The sequence below is a fragment of the Oncorhynchus gorbuscha genome, unplaced genomic scaffold, assembly GCF_021184085.1.
Source record: "Oncorhynchus gorbuscha isolate QuinsamMale2020 ecotype Even-year unplaced genomic scaffold, OgorEven_v1.0 Un_scaffold_1238, whole genome shotgun sequence".
NCBI classification, from domain to species: domain Eukaryota; kingdom Metazoa; phylum Chordata; class Actinopteri; order Salmoniformes; family Salmonidae; genus Oncorhynchus; species Oncorhynchus gorbuscha.
This window is the reverse complement of record NW_025746073.1, coordinates 74148-95211: the sequence shown is the minus strand read 5'-3', so window position 1 is coordinate 95211 and position 21064 is coordinate 74148. Positions and strand designations below refer to the sequence as shown.

At 43.2% G+C, this 21064-nt stretch overlaps 1 protein-coding gene across 1 annotated transcript; it reads left to right on the top strand.

Moving 5' to 3' along the window:
* Positions 1–8060: 8060 nt before the first annotated feature.
* Positions 8061–19912, top strand: LOC124021870 (zinc finger protein 883-like). Its single transcript, XM_046337008.1, has 2 exons — positions 8061–8680; positions 18019–19912. The coding sequence occupies exons 1-2, from the start codon at positions 8305–8307 to the stop codon at positions 19299–19301; spliced, it is 1659 nt and encodes a 552-aa protein (XP_046192964.1). The 5' UTR covers positions 8061–8304; the 3' UTR covers positions 19302–19912.
* Positions 19913–21064: the final 1152 nt, after the last annotated feature.

Below are 21064 nucleotides of genomic sequence, written 5' to 3'. Positions count from 1 at the left end.
GGAACTTTGAATGTGGACTGTACGCGTCCGAAACAACCCTGCTTCAGGTTTGGCTGTGGTCAATATGTAAGGAAGCCACTACAGTTGTTATTTGATCTGATTTTAATAGCTAGCATTTAGATGGCCGTAACGAATCGATATGTTGACAGCGGACACCCTTGTTTAACTCTTGACAATTCAGAAGCTGTTTACTATTTCACAGCTGGGGTTGCTACACATAACTTTTACCTATTGAATAAGAGACTCAACAAAATGTTAAAAATCCAGGCATGTACAGTGGGGCAAAAAAAGTATTTAGTCAGCCACCAATTGTGCAAGTTCTCCCACTTAAAAAGATGAGAGAGGCCTGTCATTTTCACCATAGGTACACTTCAACTATGACAGACAAAATGAGAAAAAAAAATCCAGAAAATCACATTGTAGGATTTTTAGACTCAACAAAATGTTAAAATGTTAAAAGTCCAGGCATGTATATATAAAATCCAGTCTTGCTTTATCAAAGGCCTTTTCAAAATCCGCTATAAATACCAGGCCTGACTTCTTAGATGTTTCATGGTGCTCTATTATTTCTAATAGTTGTTGTATTTTATCTCCAATGTATCTTCCATGTTAAAAACCTGTCTTATCAGGATGAACAATACCTGGTAAAACTCTTTTTTAATTCTGAGTGCTCTGCATTTCGCTAGTATTTTTGCATCACAACATTGATGTGTAAGATGCCTCCATTTTTTTTTAGATAGACTGTGTCTTTATATTTGCCATCTGGGTCTTGTTTTAATAATAGTGAAATCAGACCTTCCTGCTGAGTACATGACAGACTACCATTTCTATAGGAGTAGTTAAAACAAGCTAACAATGGAGCTTTCAGTATATCAAACAAGGCTTGATATACCTCTACCTGTATGCCATCAAGCTCTGGGGTTTTTCCAGACTGAAAGGATTTAGTCAAAAATTATTCCTCTGTAATTTGGCCCTCGCAATGGTCTTTCTGTGCATTTGTTAATTTTCCATTTACATTTTTTGGGGGGAAAGAATTCCTTACAGTAGTCATCATTCAGAGCATGAGACGGAAAGGAACATATCTGCTTAAAATATTTAGCTTCCTCTTTTAAAATATAATTCAGAGAATCATCGATGACTTTGTCTTTAATACGTTTCTGCCAATTATTTTTGTTAGTGTTGCTGTGTTGGACATTCAGGAAGAATTTGGTGCATTTTTCTCCATATTCCATCATTTGCTTTATTTTTCTAACAAATCAAATCAAATGTATTTATATAGCCCTTCGTACATCAGCTGATATCTCAAAGTGCTGTACAGAAACCCAGCCTAAAACCCAAAACAGCAAGCAATGCAGGTGTAGAAGCACGGTGGCTAGGAAAAACTCCCTAGAAAGGCCAAAACCTAGGAAGAAACCTAGAGAGGAACTAGGCTATGTGGGGTGGCCAGTCCTCTTCTGGCTGTGCCGGGTGGAGATTATAACAGAACATGGCCAAGATGTTCAAATGTTCATAAATGACCAGCATGGTCGAATAATAATAAGGCAGAACAGTTGAAACTGGAGCAGCAGCACAGTCAGGTGGACTGGGGACAGCAAGGAGTCATCATGTCAGGTAGTCCTGGGGCACGGTCCTAGGGCTCAGGTCCTCTGAGAGAGAGAAAGAAAGAGAGAATTAGAGAGAGCATATGTGGGGTGGCCAGTCCTCTTCTGGCTGTGCCGGGTGGAGATTATAACAGAACGTGGCCAAGATGTTCAAATGTTCATAAATGACCAGCATGGTCGAATAATATTAAGGCAGAACAGTTGAAACTGGAGCAGCAGCATGGCCAGGTGGACTGGGGACAGCAAGGAGTCATCATGTCAGGTAGTCCTGGGGCATGGTCCTAGGGCTCAGGTCAGTTGAAACTGGAGCAGCAGCATGGCCAGGTGGACTGGGGACAGCAAGGAGTCATCATGTCAGGTAACAGATCGTTCTTGAATAAGTTCCTCAAGTTCTTTGTTGTTGTTTTCTCGAACCTATTTTGTATCTCTGTAGTATTGTTTTTATTGCTTCTACCTGAACTATAGGTTCAGGTTTATGTCTGGTCTCTTTAGACAGAAACAATGTTTTTAAATTATTATTGATGAATTGTAACGGCATTCTTCGTTTGTAGAAAGAGAGTCGGACTGAAATGCAGCGTGGTGGTTACTCATGTCCTTAATGAAGAAAAACTGAACGATACATGAAATAACTAATAAATACCAAAAACAACAAACGGAACGTGAAACCTAATTACAGCCTATCTGGTGAACACAACACAGAGACAGGAACAATCACCCACGAAATACACAGTGAAACCCAGGCTACCTAAATACGGTTCCCTATCAGAGACAACAAGAATCACCTGACTCTGATTGAGAACCGCCTCAGGCAGCCAAGCCTAAACTAGACACACCCCTAATCAACACCAATCCCAATGCCTACAAAAAAAAACAATAAGACAACACAATAAACCCATGTCACACCCTGGCCTGAACAAATAATTAAGGAAAACACAAAATACTATGACCAAGGCGTGACATGAATATTGATTACCATATAGATTAATACCATATAGAGTAATACCATATATATTAATACCATATAGAGTAATACCATATAGATTAATACCATATAGAGTAATACCATATAGAGTAATACCATATAGATTAATACCATATAGAGTAATACCATATATATTAATACCATATAGATTAATACCATATAGAGTAATACCATATAGATTAATACCATATATATTAATACCATATAGAGTAATACCATATAGATTAATACCATATAGATTAATACCATATAGATTAATACCATATAGAGTAATACCATATAGAGTAATACCATATAGAGTAATACCATATAGAGTAATACCATATAGATTAATACCATATATAGATATAGATTAATACCATATATATTAATACCATATAGAGTAATACCATATATATTAATACCATATAGAGTAATACCATATAGATTAATACCATATATATTAATACCATATAGAGTAATACCATATATATTAATACCATATAGATTAATACCATATAGATTAATACCATATAGAGTAATACCATATAGAGTAATACCATATAGAGTAATACCATATAGATTAATACCATATAGATTAATACCATATATAGTAATACCATATAGATTAATACCATATAGATTAATACCATATAGATTAATACCATATAGATTAATATAGATTAATACCATATATAGTATACCATATAGATTAATACCATAAGTAATACCATATAGATTAATACCATATATATGAATACCATATAGATTAATACCATATATATTAATACCATATAGATTAATACCATATAGAGTAATACCATATAGAGTAATACCATATAGAGTAATAACATATAGAGTAATACGATATAGAGTAATACCATATAGATTAATACCATATAGATTAATACCATATAGATTAATACCATATAGATTAATACCATATAGAGTAATACCATATAGATTAATACCATATAGAGTAATACCATATAGATTAATACCATATATAGTAATACCATATAGATTCAAAATAAAGATATAAACTGTATTTTTTGTGAAGAATCAACAACAATGGGACACAATCATGAAGTAATACCATTTATTAGATATTTCAAACTAATTTTTAAACAAATCAAAAACTGAAAAATACCATCTGTTTTATATTAAAACCTTCCTTGCAAATAATTCCTGACTGTTTACACATTCGGATCATATTTGATAATTAATTGGTAATTAATATCATCACACCTTTTGAGTTCCTTTGTCCACATGACAGAACATTATTTCACCAACCCCATTTCCTTTTTAACAGCTTCATCTCAGGATGTAGATCCAGTTTCCTGTAAATAATATATGTTATATTCCTTTTCTTTCATACGCATAAAGACTGATCTTTTCCTATAATGTCTTAAACCGTTACAATTCTAACATACTGTACTTATTGTAGCCCTTACTGTAACCAGACACTATTCTCAGTCTAAATGGACCACAATTAGTGCTTGTAAAGTTACTGCCATCAGAGGTATTATGACAGTCAAAAATAGAGATTTCAAATGTCTGATGTTTAGAATTCATGAAACAGGTTCAAGCATCCATGTGTTTGGTTCTGTTTGCCTTGAGCCAATGCCCCGGATGTTAGAACATTTAGTCAAGATATTACGTGTCTAGTAGATCTGTGTAGGTTGATGTGTATGATCGTGGATGTGATTTAGTGAGTGTGTACGATGTCTGGATTAGAGTAAGACTATAATGTGTGATGTCTGAAATAAAGAATAACCCAGCCAGTTTGCATTTGAGTGTCCTTTGTATAACATGACAGTAACCTTAATATTCAGGATGCTACTGGGGAATCCTCCCTTTTACTGGGGAATCCTCCACACAGCTACTGGGAAATCTCCACAAGCTATGGGGAATCCTCCACAAGCTACTGTAAATCATCCACAAGCTATGGGGAATCCTCTTTAAGCTACTAAAGTGTCATGTTTTTCTTATATTGTCTTGTCAAACCCTTCAATTCGTTTTCCCCTGCTGGTCTTTTTAGGTAGCCCTCACTCCCTAATTCTCTTCTCTCTACACCATAATTCCCAGCTGTTCCTATTCCCCTAATCAATCTTCTATTCTTTTCACACCTGTTCCGTATCTTGCCCTCTGATTAGAGTCCCTATTTCTTCCCTTGTCTTCCGTTTCTGTCCTTCGGATTCTTGATATTGTTCACCGTGCTGTGTCTTTGTTTGGTTTTGTTTCCCTGAGCCAATGAGCAGGTGTCTGAACTTTAGTCAAGATATTCCAGAGGTACAGTTTATGATCGAGTCTCCAGTCTGTTCTGTCATTGTGGTTGTTTTTTTATGCTTTATTTACCGCTGATTTGAGGAGTATTGCATATTTCTTTATTAGAGTAAGACTTTGCATGGTTGAGTGTCTCATGTCACCTGCATAACAGAAGGAGACCAAGAATGGACCCAGCCTGGATTATTCAGGACTCTCGAGCTCCAGGGGAATGTCCAGACAAGCAGGAATTGTCAGCTGCTCCACGTTGAGACCCTGGCCGCTCAGGTCTCCGACCTCTCAGGACAGTATCAGATCTTGCCACCAGCTACTCCGGGTCTTCCACAAGCTACTGGGTTAATAATCCACAAGCTACTGGGGAATCCCTCCTCAAGCTACTGTGGAATCTCTCCAACAACACTACTGGGGAATCCTCCACAAGCTACTGGAATCGGGCTCCACAAGCTATCTGGGGGAATCCTCCTAACAAGCTGAACTGGAGGAATTATCCACAAGCTTTTGGGAAAGAATCCTGGTCCCAAGCTTACTGGGGAATATCCACAAGCTACTGGGGAATGCTCCACAAGTAACTGGGGAACAAGCATCCACAAGCTACTGGGGAATCATCCACAAGCTACTAAGGAAGATCTCTCTCGGGAGGTTCCATCCAGCTCTTTGATTGAATCCTCCACAAGCTACTGGGGAATCCTCCACAAGCTACATAGAAGAAGCTACACAAGCTACTGTGAATCTCCACAAGCTACTGGGGACTCCTCCACAAGCTACTGGGGAATCATACACAAGCTACTGGAGAATCATCCACAAGCTACTGCGGTTCCGGGTCAATTATCACAAGCTCCACTAAAGGCCAGAGCTCATCACAAGCGGAGGGCACAAGCTACTGGGGAATCATCCACAAGCTACTGGGTAATTATCCATCAACGCTGGGGAATCGGCATCCATTAAAGACTACTGGGGAATTATCCACAAGCTACTGGGGAATTCCTCCACAAGTTGGGGAACGGTCCACAAGCTACTGGATGGTAGTCTCTCCACAAGCTACTGTGGGAACCTTTAACCCTCAAGTATCTAACTGGGAGAATTTCTTTTTTGATTTTTTGTTCCACAAGCTGTTTTGGGAATCCTCCACAAGCTACTGTCATAATCCTTCTTTTGATTGGTCTACTGGGGAATCCTTTCCACAAGCTACTGGTGTTTAATCCTCCACAAGCTACTGTTTGAATCCTCCACAGGAGGAACCTGGTGATTTGACAGGAGTGCCGGAGGAAATCCTCCACAAGCTACGGTCCAGGGAACTCCCTTCCTCTCACAAGCTATGATTGTTGTTCTGAATCCTCCACAAGCTTGGGGAATCCATCCATCCTTGTTGCAATCCTCACTAAACAGTTTATTGTTGAGGAATGACCTCCACGTGGGAGCCATACTGTCCCAGCGAATCCGATACTGACTGAGGATGGGGTCCACCCTGGGAATTTTCCACAAGCTCACTGGGGAATTATCCACAAGCTACTGGGGAACTGCTCCATCCAAGCTACTGGGGAATCCTCCACAAGCTACTTTTGTCGTTTGGAATCTGACCACAAGCTACTGGGGAATCCGTTCTGCCCGACAAGCTACGTTGGGCGTTGAATCATCCACAAGCTACTGGGGAATCCTCCACAAGCCTCATGCTTTATCCACAAGTTCTTCTGTGGGAATTCCGAGGGATCCACAAGCTACTGGGGAATTGACAGTCCATTGAAAGCTACAAGAATCCTCCACAAGCTACCGCACGGTCCTAGTAACCTCCGTTCCTGTTTCTACTCGTCTGGCTGTTCTTCAGTGGGCTCACCTGCCAAGCTAGCTGGCCATCCCGGCGTTCTGGAATCCTCCACAAGCTACTGGAGCGTGAATCCGTTCCACAAGCTACTGGGAACTCCACAAGAATAAGTCTGGGAATTTTTTTCTCTTCTGCTCCTGGTCTTGCTGGATCCCAGTCTGTTCCCTGCCACCGGGAATCCTCCTGTTCTTGTTCCTACTGCTGGAATCTGTCCCAGTTGTTACTCTCCTGGCCTGTTTGAATCCTGTTTCCTAAACAAGCTACCCGTGTCTCATTTTTTTTTCCACAGTAGCTACTGGGGAATCGTTTTCCACAAGCTACTGAGGGAATCCTCCACAAGCTACGTTTTGTGATCTATGAATCCTCCACAAGCTACTGGGGAATCCTCCAGTGGGGGCTACTGTCATGTTTTGTCTTATTGCTTTCCCTTCTGTTCGTTTCCCCTGCTGGTCTTTTTATCGTTCACTTTTTCTACTGGGGAATCTCTCTCTTCTCTCTATCTGGGGAATCCTCTCCCAAGTTCCTATTCCCCTAATCAATCTTCTATTCTTTTCACACCTGTTCCTATCTTGCCCTCTGATTAGAGTCCCTATTTCTTCCCTTGTCTTCCGTTTCTGTCCTGTCGGATCCTTGTATATTGTTCACCGTGCTGTGTCTTTGTATCGCCCTGTCGTGTCGTGTTTCCCTCAGATGCTGCGTGGTGAGCAGGTGTCTGAGTCTGCTACGGTCAAGTGCCTTCCCGAGGCAACCTACAGTTTATGATCGAGTCTCCAGTCTGTTCTCGTCATTACGAGTGGAATTGTTTTTTATGCTTTATTTACCGCTCCGATTTGTCTAGGAGTATTGCATATTTCCTTTACTGGATTAAAGACTCTGTTTTCGCCAAGTCGCTTTTGGGTCCTCATTCACCTGCATAACAACTGGGGAATCCTCCATAAGCTACTGGGGAATCATCCACAAGCTACTGGGGAATCCTCCACAAGCTACTGGGGAATCATCCACAAGCTACTGGGGAATCCTCCACAAGCTACTGGGGAATCATCCACAAGCTACTGGGGAATTATCCACAAGCCAAGAGTGGCAAAGGGTGGCTACTTTGAAGAATCTCAAATATAAAATATATTTTGATTTAACACTTGGTTTTAACACTTGTTTTGGTTACTACATGATCCCATATGTGTTATTTAATCATTTTGATGTCTTCACTATTAAAGAAATAAAGAAAAACCCTGGAATGAGTCGGTGTATCTAAACTTTTGTATCCAAATCTAATTAAGTGTCTCAAAATAAAATACAATGTCCCTTGACTGTTACCCTCCCAGCCACCAGGTGGCGACGTGCCTGTTTCAGGGCAATGCTGCCGGTGTGACGTATAATCTAATGGACGGGACGCTTCTTCAAACAACAAAACCTCCGTAGCTTACGAGCACCTCGGTATCTTTCTAGCCAACATAGCAGATCTTTAAATGCTTTCGTTGTATTTTAGCCACTGTGTTTTAAACACACTTGTCGTATCTATTAGCTAGTTACACCATTTCATTAAATATCTACGTTGTTGTTAGCTAGCTAGCTGGGTAAATTAGCAGTGCTAGTCTTGTCACAAATGCTAACTAGCTATCTAGCTAACATCCCAGACCATGAACTCACTAAACGACTCCCCCACTTCTAAAGAGGTGATCTGCTGGACGGAGAAAGAAACTCTGGGGCTGAACATTGTCGTGAAAGAGGAGAAGGAAGAAGAGGATGTCACAGTAAAACAAGAAACAGAGGTTGAAGCTGTTACAGTGAAAGAAGAAGAGAAAGAGGTTAAATTGACAGAAGATGAAAACGCGTTCAGAGTGAAAGAGGAGGAAGAAGAGGATGTTACATTAAAAGAAGAGGAGGATGAGAAGGAGGGGGAGATGACTGCCACAGTGAAAGAAGAGGAAGACGTTTTTGGAATGAAGGAATTGGGGGAGATTACTGTCACATTGGAGGAGGAAGAAGAGGAGACAGGAGATCTGATTAACAACAGTGAGTAATATCTTTGTGAAAGCTACAAATAGACGGGGCGGCCAATAAAACGTTAATCAATCAAATCAAATGTATTTATACAGCCCTTCGTACATCAGCTGATATCTCAAAGTGCTGTACAGAAACCCAGCTTAAAACCCCAAACAGCAAGCAATGCAGGTGTAGAAGCACAGTGGCTAGGAAAAACTCCCTAGAAAGGCCAAAACCTAGGAAGAAAACTAGAGAGGAACCAGGCTATGAGGGGTGGCCAGTCCTCTTCTGGCTGTACTGGGTAGAGAGGAACCAGGCTATGAGGGGGTGGCCAGTCCTCTTCTGGCTGTACTGGGTAGAGAGGAACCAGGCTATGAGGGGGTGGCCAGTCCTCTTCTGGCTGTACTGGGTAGAGAGGTACCAGGCTATGAGGGGTGGCCTGTCCTCTTCTGGCTGTGCCGGGTGGAGAGGAACCAGGCTATGAGGGGGTGGCCAGTCCTCTTCTGGCTGGGTAGAGAGGAACCAGGCTATGAGGGGGTGGCCAGTCCTCTTCTGGCTGTGCCGGGTGGAGAGGAACCAGGCTATGAGGGGGTGGCCAGTCCTCTTCTGGCTGTGCCGGGTGGAGAGGAACCAGGCTATGAGGGGGTGGCCAGTCCTCTTCTGGCTGTGCCGGGTGGAGAGGAACCAGGCTATGAGGGGGTGGCCAGTCCTCTTCTGGCTGTGCCGGGTGGAGAGGAACCAGGCTATGAGGGGTGGCCAGTCCTCTTCTGGCTGGCCAGTCCTCTTCTGGCTGTGCTGGGTAGAGAGGAACCAGGCTATGAGGGGGTGGCCAGTCCTCTTCTGGCTGTACTGGGTAGAGAGGAACCAGGCTATGAGGGGTGGCCAGTCCTCTTCTGGCTGTACTGGGTAGAGAGGAACCAGGCTATGAGGGGGTGGCCAGTCCTCTTCTGGCTGTACTGGGTAGAGAGGAACCAGGCTATGAGGGGTGGCCAGTCCTCTTCTGGCTGTACTGGGTAGAGAGGTACCAGGCTATGAGGGGGTGGCCAGTCCTCTTCTGGCTGTACTGGGTAGAGAGGAACCAGGCTATGAGGGGGTGGCCAGTCCTCTTCTGGCTGTACTGGGTAGAGAGGAACCAGGCTATGAGGGGGTGGCCAGTCCTCTTCTGGCTGTGCTGGGTAGAGAGGAACCAGGCTATGAGGGGGTGGCCAGTCCTCTTCTGGCTGTACTGGGTAGAGAGGAACCAGGCTATGAGGGGGTGGCCAGTCCTCTTCTGGCTGTGCCGGGTGGAGATTATAACAGAACATGGCCTAGATGTTCAAATGTTCCAAGATGACCAGCAGGGTCCCAGTTCTGGGACCTGTAGCACGTCTGGTGAACAGGTCAGGGTTCCATAGCCGCAGGCAGAACAGTTGAATCTGGAGCAGCAGCACTGCCAGGTGGACTGGGGACAGCAAGGCCATGTAGTCCTGAGGCATGGTCCTAGGGCTCTGGTCCTCCGAAAGAAGGAAAGAAAGAGAGAGAGCATACTTAAATTCACACAGGACACCGGATAAGACAGGAGAAATACTCCAGATATAACAGACTGACCCTAGCCCCCCGACACAAACTACAGCAGCATAAATACTGGAGGCTGAGACGGGAGGGGTCGGGAGACACTGTGGCCCGTCTGACGATACCCCCGGACAGGGCCATACAGGCAGGATATAACCCCACCCACTTTGCCAAAGCACAGCCCCCACACCACTAGAGGGATATCTTCAACCACCAACTTACCATCCTGAGACAAGGCCAAGTATAGCCCCAAAAGATCTCTGCCACGGCACAACCCAAGGGGGGGCAGGGTAGCCTAGTGGTCAGCGCGTTGGACTAGTAACTGGACGTTTGCAAGTTCAAATCCCCGAGCTGACAAGGTACAAATCTGTTGTTCTGCCCCTGAACCGGCAGTTAACCCACTGTTCCTAGGCCGTCATTGAAAATAAGAGTTTGTTCTTAACTGACTTGCCTAGTTAAATACAGGTTAAATACAGGTTAAAAAGGGGGGGGCGCCAACCTGGACAGGAAGACCACGTCAGTGCCTCAACCCACTCAAGTGACACCCCTCCTAGGAACGGCATGGAAGAGCCCCAGTAAGCCAGTGACTCAGCCCCTGTAAAAGGGTTAGAGGCAGAGAATCCCAGTGGAGAGAGGGGAACCGGCCAGGCAGAGACAGCAAGGGTGATTCTTTGCTCCAGTGCCTTTCCGTTCACCTTCACAACCCTGTGTGAAGGTGAACTTTGGAACACTATGGAACACAATGGAACACTATAGAACACTATGAAACGCTATAGAACACTATAGAACACTATGGAACGCTATAGAACACTATAGAACACTATGGAATGCTATAGAACACTGGAACACTATGGAACGCTATAGAACACTATGGAACACTATAGAACACTGGAATGCTATAGAACACTGGAATGCTATAGAACACAATGGAATGCTATAGAACACTATGGAACGCTATAGAACACTATGGAACGCTATAGAACACTATGGAATGCTATAGAACACTATGGAACGCTATAGAACACTATGGAACGCTATGGACTATCATCTCTGTCCATAGTGACTGGTCTGTCAATAGTGACTGGTCTGTCAATAGTGACTGGCAGCTCACTGGTCTGTCCATAGTGACTGGTCTGTCCATAGTGACTATCAGCTCACTGGTCTGTCCATAGTGACTGGTCTGTCCATAGTGACTGGTCTGTCCATAGTGACTGGTCTGTCCATAGTGACTGGTCTGTCCATAGTGACTGGTCTGTCCATAGTGACTGGTCTGTCCATAGTGACTGGCAGCTCACTGGTCTGTCCATAGTGACTGGTCTGTCCATAGTGACTGGTCTGTCCATAGTGACTGGCAGCTCACTGGTCTGTCCATAGTGACTGGTCTGTCCATAGTGACTGGTCTGTCCATAGTGACTATCAGCTCACTGGTCTGTCCATAGTGACTGGTCTGTCCATAGTGACTGGTCTGTCCATAGTGACTGGCAGCTGGTCTGTCCATAGTGACTGACTGGTCTGTCCATAGTGACTGGTCTGTCCATAGTGACTGGTCTGTCCATAGTGACTGGCAGCTCACTGGTCTGTCCATAGTGACTGGCAGCTCACTGGTCTGTCCATAGTGACTGGTCTGTCCATAGTGACTGGTCTGTCCATAGTGACTGGCAGCTCACTGGTCTGTCCATAGTGACTGGCAGCTCACTGGTCTGTCCATAGTGACTGGTCTGTCCATAGTGACTGGCAGCTCACTGGTCTGTCCATAGTGACTGGTCAGCTCACTGGTCTGTCCATAGTGACTGGTCTTCCCATAGTGACTGGTCTGTCCATAGTGACTGGTCTGTCCAGCTGACTGGTCTGTCCATAGTGACTGGTCAGCTCACTGGTCTGTCCATAGTGACTGGCAGCTCACTGGTCTGTCCATAGTGACTGGCAGCTCACTGGTCTGTCCATAGTGACTGGCAGCTCACTGGTCTGTCCATAGTGACTATCAGCTCACTGGTCTGTCCATAGTGACTGGCAGCTCACTGGTCTGTCCATAGTGACTGGCAGCTCACTGGTCTGTCCATAGTGACTATCAGCTCACTGGTCTGTCCATAGTGACTGGCAGCTCACTGGTCTGTCCATCCATGTACTGTACTGAGCTATACTCTACTGTACTGAGCTATACTCTACTGTACTGAGCTATACTCTACTGTACTGAGCTATACTGTACTGTACTGAGCTATGCTATACTGTACTGTACTGAGCTATACTGTACTGTACTGAGCTATACTCTCCTCTACTGTACTGAGCTATACTCTCCTCTACTGTACTGAGCTATACTCTACTGTACTGAGTCTCTCCTCTACTGTGACTGGCAATCTCTCCTCTACTGTACTGAGCAATACTCTACTGTACTGAGCTATACTCTACTGTACTGAGCTATACTCTACTGTACTGAGCTATACTCTCCTCTACTGTACTGAGCTATACTCTACTGTACTGTACTGAGCTACACTCTCCTCTACTGTACTGAGCTATACTCTCCTCTACTGTACTGAGCTATACTCTCCTCTACTGTACTGAGCTATACTCTACTGTACTGAGCTATACTCTCCTCTATTGTACTGAGCTATACTCTACTGTACTGAGCTATACTCTCCTCTACTGTACTGAGCTATACTCTCCTCTACTGTACTGAGCTATACTCTACTGTGCTGAGCTATACTCTCCTCTACTGTACTGAGCTATACTCTCCTCTACTGTACTGAGCTATACTCTACTGTACTGAGCTATACTCTCCTCTACTGTACTGAGCTATACTCTACTGTACTGAGCTATACTCTCCTCTACTGTACTGAGCTATACTCTCCTCTACTGTACTGAGCTATACTCTACTGTACTGAGCTATACTCTACTGTACTGAGCTATACTCTCTTCTACTGTACTGAGCTATACTCTCTTCTACTGTACTGAGCTATACTCTACTGTACTGAGCTATACTCTACTGTACTGAGCTATACTCTACTGTACTGAGCTATACTCTCTTCTACTGTACTGAGCTATACTCTCCTCTACTGTACTGAGCTATACTCTCCTCTACTGTACTGAGCTATACTCTACTGTACTGAGCTATACTCTCTTCTACTGTACTGAGCTATACTCTCTTCTACTGTGCTGAGCTATACTCTACTGTACTGTACTGAGCTATACTCTACTGTACTGTACTGAGCTATACTCTCCTCTACTGTACTGAGCTATACTCTACTGTACTGAGCTATACTCTACTGTACTGTACTGAGCTATACTGTACTGTACTGAGCTATACTCTCCTCTACTGTACTGAGCTATACTGTACTGAGCTATACTCTCCTCTACTGTACTGAGCTATACTCTACTGTGCTGAGCTATACTGTACTGTGCTGAGCTATACTCTCCTCTACTGTGCTGAGCTATACTCTCCTCTACTGTGCTGAGCTATACTCTCCTCTACTGTACTGAGCTACACTCTACTGTACTGAGCTATACTCTCCTCTACTGTACTGAGCTATACTCTCCTCTACTGTGCTGAGCTATACTCTCCTCTACTGTACTGAGCTATACTCTCCTCTACTGTACTGAGCTATACTCTACTGTACTGTACTGAGCTACACTCTCCTCTACTGTACTGAGCTATACTCTACTGTACTGTACTGAGCTATACTCTCCTCTACTGTACTGAGCTATACTCTCCTCTACTGTACTGAGCTATACTCTACTGTACTGAGCTATACTCTCCTCTATTGTACTGAGCTATACTCTACTGTACTGAGCTATACTCTCCTCTACTGTACTGAGCTATACTCTCCTCTACTGTACTGAGCTATACTCTACTGTGCTGAGCTATACTCTCCTCTACTGTACTGAGCTATACTCTCCTCTACTGTACTGAGCTATACTCTACTGTACTGAGCTATACTCTCCTCTACTGTACTGAGCTATACTCTCCTCTACTGTACTGAGCTATACTCTACTGTACTGAGCTATACTCTCCTCTACTGTACTGAGCTATACTCTCCTCTACTGTACTGAGCTATACTCTACTGTACTGAGCTATACTCTACTGTACTGAGCTATACTCTCTTCTACTGTACTGAGCTATACTCTCTTCTACTGTACTGAGCTATACTCTACTGTACTGAGCTATACTCTACTGTACTGAGCTATACTCTCTTCTACTGTACTGAGCTATACTCTCTTCTACTGTACTGAGCTATACTCTCCTCTACTGTACTGAGCTATACTCTCCTCTACTGTACTGAGCTATACTCTCCTCTACTGTACTGAGCTATACTCTACTGTACTGAGCTATACTCTCTTCTACTGTACTGAGCTATACTCTCTTCTACTGTGCTGAGCTATACTCTACTGTACTGTACTGAGCTATACTCTACTGTACTGTACTGAGCTATACTCTCCTCTACTGTACTGAGCTATACTCTCCTCTACTGTACTGAGCTATACTCTACTGTACTGAGCTATACTCTACTGTACTGTACTGAGCTATACTCTACTGTACTGTACTGAGCTATACTCTCCTCTACTGTACTGAGCTATACTGTACTGAGCTATACTCTCCTCTACTGTACTGAGCTATACTCTACTGTGCTGAGCTATACTGTACTGTGCTGAGCTATACTCTCCTCTACTGTGCTGAGCTATACTCTCCTCTACTGTGCTGAGCTATACTCTCCTCTACTGTACTGAGCTACACTCTACTGTACTGAGCTATACTCTCCTCTACTGTACTGAGCTATACTCTCCTCTACTGTGCTGAGCTATACTCTCCTCTACTGTACTGAGCTATACTCTCCTCTACTGTACTGAGCTATACTCTCCTCTACTGTACTGAGCTATACTCTCCTCTACTGTGCTGAGCTATACTCTCCTCTACTGTGCTGAGCTATACTCTCCTCTACTGTACTGAGCTATACTCTCCTCTACTGTACTGAGCTATACTCTCCTCTATTGTACTGAGCTATACTCTCCTCTATTGTACTGAGCTATACTCTCCTCTACTGTACTGAGCTATACTCTACTGTACTGAGCTATACTCTACTGTACTGAGCTATACTCTACTGTACTGAGCTATACTCTACTGTACTGAGCTATACTCTCTTCTACTGTACTGAGCTATACTCTCTTCTACTGTGCTGAGCTATACTCTACTGTACTGTACTGAGCTATACTCTACTGTACTGTACTGAGCTATACTCTCCTCTACTGTACTGAGCTATACTCTACTGTACTGAGCTATACTCTACTGTACTGTACTGAGCTATACTCTACTGTACTGTACTGAGCTATACTCTCCTCTACTGTACTGAGCTATACTGTACTGTACTGAGCTATACTCTCCTCTACTGTACTGAGCTATACTCTACTGTGCTGAGCTATACTGTACTGTGCTGAGCTATACTCTCCTCTACTGTGCTGAGCTATACTCTCCTCTACTGTGCTGAGCTATACTCTCCTCTACTGTACTGAGCTACACTCTACTGTACTGAGCTATACTCTCCTCTACTGTGCTGAGCTATACTCTCCTCTACTGTGCTGAGCTATACTCTCCTCTACTGTACTGAGCTATACTGTACTGTGCTGAGCTATACTCTCCTCTACTGTGCTGAGCTATACTCTCCTCTACTGTGCTGAGCTATACTCTCCTCTACTGTGCTGAGCTATACTCTCCTCTACTGTACTGAGCTATACTCTCCTCTACTGTACTGAGCTATACTCTCCTCTACTGTACTGAGCTATACTCTCCTCTACTGTACTGAGCTATACTCTCCTCTACTGTGCTGAGCTATACTCTCCTCTACTGTACTGAGCTATACTCTCCTCTACTGTACTGAGCTATACTGTACTGTGCTGAGCTATACTCTCCTCTACTGTACTGAGCTATACTCTCCTCTACTGTACTGAGCTATACTCTCCTCTACTGTACTGAGCTATACTCTACTGTACTGAGCTATACTCTCCTCTACTGTGCTGAGCTATACTCTCCTCTACTGTACTGTGCTGAGCTATACTCTACTGTACTGAGCTATACTTGGCTATACTGTGATGAGCTTTGCTCATCAACTAATCTCCACTGTCCCACAGCCCAGCCAGGCAATTTATAAACTAATCTCCACTGTCCCACAGCCCAGCCAGGCAATTTATAAACTAATCTCCACTGTCCCACAGCCCAGCCAGGTAATTTATAAACTAATCTCCACTGTCCCACAGCTCAGCCAGGCAATTTATAAACTAATCTCCACTGTCCCACAGCCCAGCCAGGCAATTTATAAACTAATCTCCACTGTCCCACAGCCCAGCCAGGTAATTTATAAACTAATCTCCACTGTCCCACAGCCCAGCCAGGCAATTCATAAACTCATCTCCACTGTCCCACAGGCTAGCCAGGTTATTCATAAAATAATCTCCACTGTCCAGCCAGGCAATTCATCAACTGATCTCCACTGGAAAAAAGAAACTCAACATTATTACCCCATGTTTCTAGTCCAGCGTTTGGTTTGTAAAAGAAGGGACTTGTTCTAAACCTTGTTATCTGACCTCTGACCTCTGCATTTTGTATGTACAGACAAAATGTATAGAACGTATTCTGGGGATTTATTATTCAATAGAAATTTATGGAAAATATGTATTTATTCATATGTAATCTCCCTTTACCTGCTATAATGAAAAGATAGTGGCTAATTGTTGGTTTGTTACTAGAATGGTACATGAGGCGTTAAAATGGGGCTAGAATGGTACATAAGGGGTTAAGATGGGGCTAGAATAATAATAATAATAATATATGCCATTTAGCAGACGCTTTTATCCAAAGCGACTTACAGTCATGTGTGCATACATTGGTACATAAGGGGCTAAGATGGGGCTAGAATGGTACATAAGGGGTTAAGATGGGGGCTAGAATGGTACATAAGGGGTTAAGATGGGTCTAGAATGGTACATAATGGGTTAAGATGGGGCTATAGTGGCACATAGGGGGTTAAGATGGGGCTAGAATGGTACATAATGGGTTAAGATGGGGCTAGAATGGGACATAAGGGGTTAAGATGGGGCTAGAATGGTAGATAAGGGGTGAAGATGGGGCTAGGATGGGAGATAAGGGGTTAAGATGGGGCTAGAGTGGTAGATAAGGGGTTAAGATGGGGGCTAGAATGGTACATAAGGGGTTAAGATGGGTCTAGAATGGTACATAATGGGTTAAGATGGGGCTATAGTGGCACATAGGGGGTTAAGATGGGGCTAGAATGGTACATAAGGGGCTAAGATGGGGCTATAGTGGTACATAGGGGATTAAGATGGGGCTAGAATGGTACATAATGGGTTAAGATGGGGCTAGAATGGGACATAAGGGGTTAAGATGGGGCTAGAATGGTACATAAGGGGTAAGATGGGGCTAGAATGGGATATAAGGGGTGAAGATGGGGCTAGGATGGGAGATAAGGGGTTAAGATGGGGCTAGAATGGGAGATAAGGGGTTAAGATGGGGCTAGAATGGGAGATAAGGGGTTACGATGGGGCTAGAATGTTTGTTTCCAACATTTACTTGCTATAGTGACAGCTAGTGGTTAATTGTTGGGTTGTTACTATAATGGTAAATAACGGGTTAACAGCCATTACCCGGGTAGTATTGTGAATAACTAATGGCTATTAACCAATCAGCATTCATGTTCCAAGTGTACTGTTTTATAATGAAGGATCTAGTCTAGATTAAACCTCATAGGAAGACAGTTTTATCATGTGGAGGTTTCATTCAGGTCTCTCTGTTTAACCAAATACTCTGTCTTTGGCAGGAGAGAGACCAGACTCTCACTCTGACAGCAGTAAGACTCCTTCAGAGGAACCAGACCCAGAGACGAGTCCTTCAGGGGAACCAGACCCAGAGACTCCCAAACCAGTGAGACGACTCAACTGCTCCAAGTGTAATAAGAGTTTCAAGTTGTCATGGAACCTAAAAGAGCATGAGAGAAAACACACAGGAGGAAAACCTTTCCACTGCTCCCAGTGTGGAAAGAGATTTTCACGATCACAGAACCTAAAAAAACATAGTAGAATACACACAGGAGAAAAGCCTTACCACTGTTCCCATTGTGGAAAGAATTTTAGGTTGTTGGATAAGCTGAAGGAGCATGAGAGGACGCACACAGGGGAGAAACCTTACCCTTGCTCCGTGTGTGGAAAGAGTTTTACCCAATTAGCTTACCAAAAAGAGCATGAAAGGAAACACACCGAAGAAAAGCCTTTCCAATGTTCCCAGTGTGGAAAGAGATTTTCCCGATCACAGAACCTAAAAATGCATCAGAGGACACACACAAGGGAGAAAACGTATCTCTGTTCCCAGTGTGGAAAGTGTTTTACTCATTTATGGAGCCTGAACAAACATAATAGAACGCACACAGGAGAAAAACCTTACCACTGTTCCCATTGTGGACAGAGTTTTAGGTTGTTAGGTAACCTAAAAGAGCATGAAAGGAAACACACAGGAGAAAAGCCTTTCCAATGTTCCCATTGTGGGAAGAGATTTACACGAGCACAGCAACTAAAATCACACGAAAGGACACACACAGGGGAGAAACCATACCACTGCTCCCAGTGTGGAAAAAGTTTTACGCAGTTAGCGAGCCTGAACACTCATAAGAGAATACATACAGGAGAAACGCCTTACCCCTGTGCCCTATGTGAAAAGAGATTTTCACGACCACAGGAACTAAAATCTCATGAGAGGACACACACAGGGGAGAAACCATACCACTGCTCCCAGTGTAAAAAGAGTTTTTCGCTGTTAGGGAGCCTGAACAAACACAATAGAATACACACCGGAGAAAAGCCTTACCACTGTGCCCATTGCGGAAAGACATTTTCACGATCACAGGACCTAAAATCACATGAGAGGACACACACAGGAGAAAAGCCTTACCCATGTCCCCATTGTGGAAAGAGATTTTCACGATCACAGGAACTAAAATCACATGAGAGGACACACACCGGGGAGAAACCTTATCATTGCTCCCTGTGTGGAAAGGATTTTTCCCATTTAGGGAGCCTGAACAAACATAAGAAGACAATGCACTCTTGAGTGAAGCCTTACCCATGTTCCCATTCCCAGGCTGTGTTCTGATGAGTCACAGTGTTCTGATGAGTCACAGTGTTCTGACTGATGTTTGACTGTTTTATGCCACATTAAACCATATTGTTTTTTTTGTTTTGATTCTACACTTTGATATATTGGATACATGTTAGAACCCTTAGATGTTTATGACACGATTTAGATATTTTAAAATGTAAATTGGATGAATATTATATATGTATTTCTTGATTCTGACCTTGAAAACCTCGAGAAACGTTGTTGTTTTGGTTTCATTGAGTTAATTTGTGTTCTCGTCTCCAAGCTAAAGATGTGATGATGTTGTGAACACGAAGAACATTCACAACCTCTTGAATGTTCCCATCAGTGTTATTCCACTATGTTAGAGAGAGAACACAGGTGCTGATTGTAAAACACATTTGATTAATGCAACATTGTAATCTGAATGAAAAGTATTAATGAATATGTTTTTAATTCTGTTGGCCACTAGTGGACATTCACTATAAAACCATAAGATATTAACAGTAAATATTACAATAACAGAAGTTCCAAAAGAATAAAGACATTACAAATGTCATATTTTGTCTGTATACAGTTTTGTTGTGTTGTGAGTTAAAGTACAAAATGGAGAAATAAATAAACATGCAGTTGAAGTCGGAAGTTTACAAGTTGAGGTCATTAAAACTCATTTTTCAACCACTCCACAAATTTCTTGTTAACAAACTATAGTTTTGGCATTTCGGTTAGGAGATCTACTCTGTGCATGACACAAGTTACAGACAGATTATTTAATTTGTAATTCACTGTATCACAATTCCAGTGGGTCAGAAGTTTACATACACCAAGTTGACTGTGCCTTTAAACAGCTTGATACATTCCAGAAAATTATGTCATTGCTTTAGAACCTTCTGATAGGCTAATTGACATCATTTGAGTCAATTGGAGGTGTACCTGTGGATGTATTTCAAGGCCTACCTTCAAACTCAGTGCCTCTTTGCTTGATATCATGGGAAAATCAAAAGAAATCAGCCAAGACCTCAGGAAAAACATTGTAGACCTCCACAAGTCTGGTTCATCCTTGGGGGCAATTTCTAAATGCCTGAAGGTACCATGTTCATTTGTACAAACAATAGTACGCAAGTATAAACACCATGAGACCACACAGCCGTTATACTTCTCAGGAAGGAGACGCTTTCTGTCTCCTAGAGATGAACGTACTTTGGTGCTAAAAGAGCAAATCAATCCCAGAACAACAGCAAAAGACCTTGTGAAGATGCTGGAGGAAACAGGTACAAAAGTATCTATATCCACAGTAAATCTAGTTCTATATCGACATAACCTGAAAGGCCGCTCAGCAAGGAAGAAGTCACTGCTCCAAAACCACCATAAAAGAGCCAGACTACGGTTTGCAACTGCAAATGGGGACAAAGATCATACTTTTTGGGGAATTTGTCCTCTGGTCTGATGAAACAAAAATAGAACTGTTTGGCCATAATGACCATCGTTATGTTTGGAGGAAAAAGGGGGAGGCTTGCAAGCGGAAGAACACCATCCCAACCGTGAAGCACGTGGGTGGCAGCATCATGTTGTGGGGGTGCTTTGCGGCAGGAGGGCCTGGTGCACTTCATAACATAGATGACATCATGAGGATGGAAAATGATGTGGATATATTGAAGCGACATCTCAAGACATCAGTCAGGAAGTTAAAGCTTGGTCTCAAATGGGGAGCTTTGCTGCAGGAGGGTCTGGTGCAC

Coding starts and splice junctions, on each gene's coding strand:
- LOC124021870 (XM_046337008.1), top strand. CDS start 8,305: ATGAACTCACTAAACGACTCCCCCACTTCTAAAGAGGTGATCTGCTGG. Junction 8,681..18,018: donor AGGAGATCTGATTAACAACA/GTGAGTAATATC, acceptor TGTCTTTGGCAG/GAGAGAGACCAGACTCTCAC.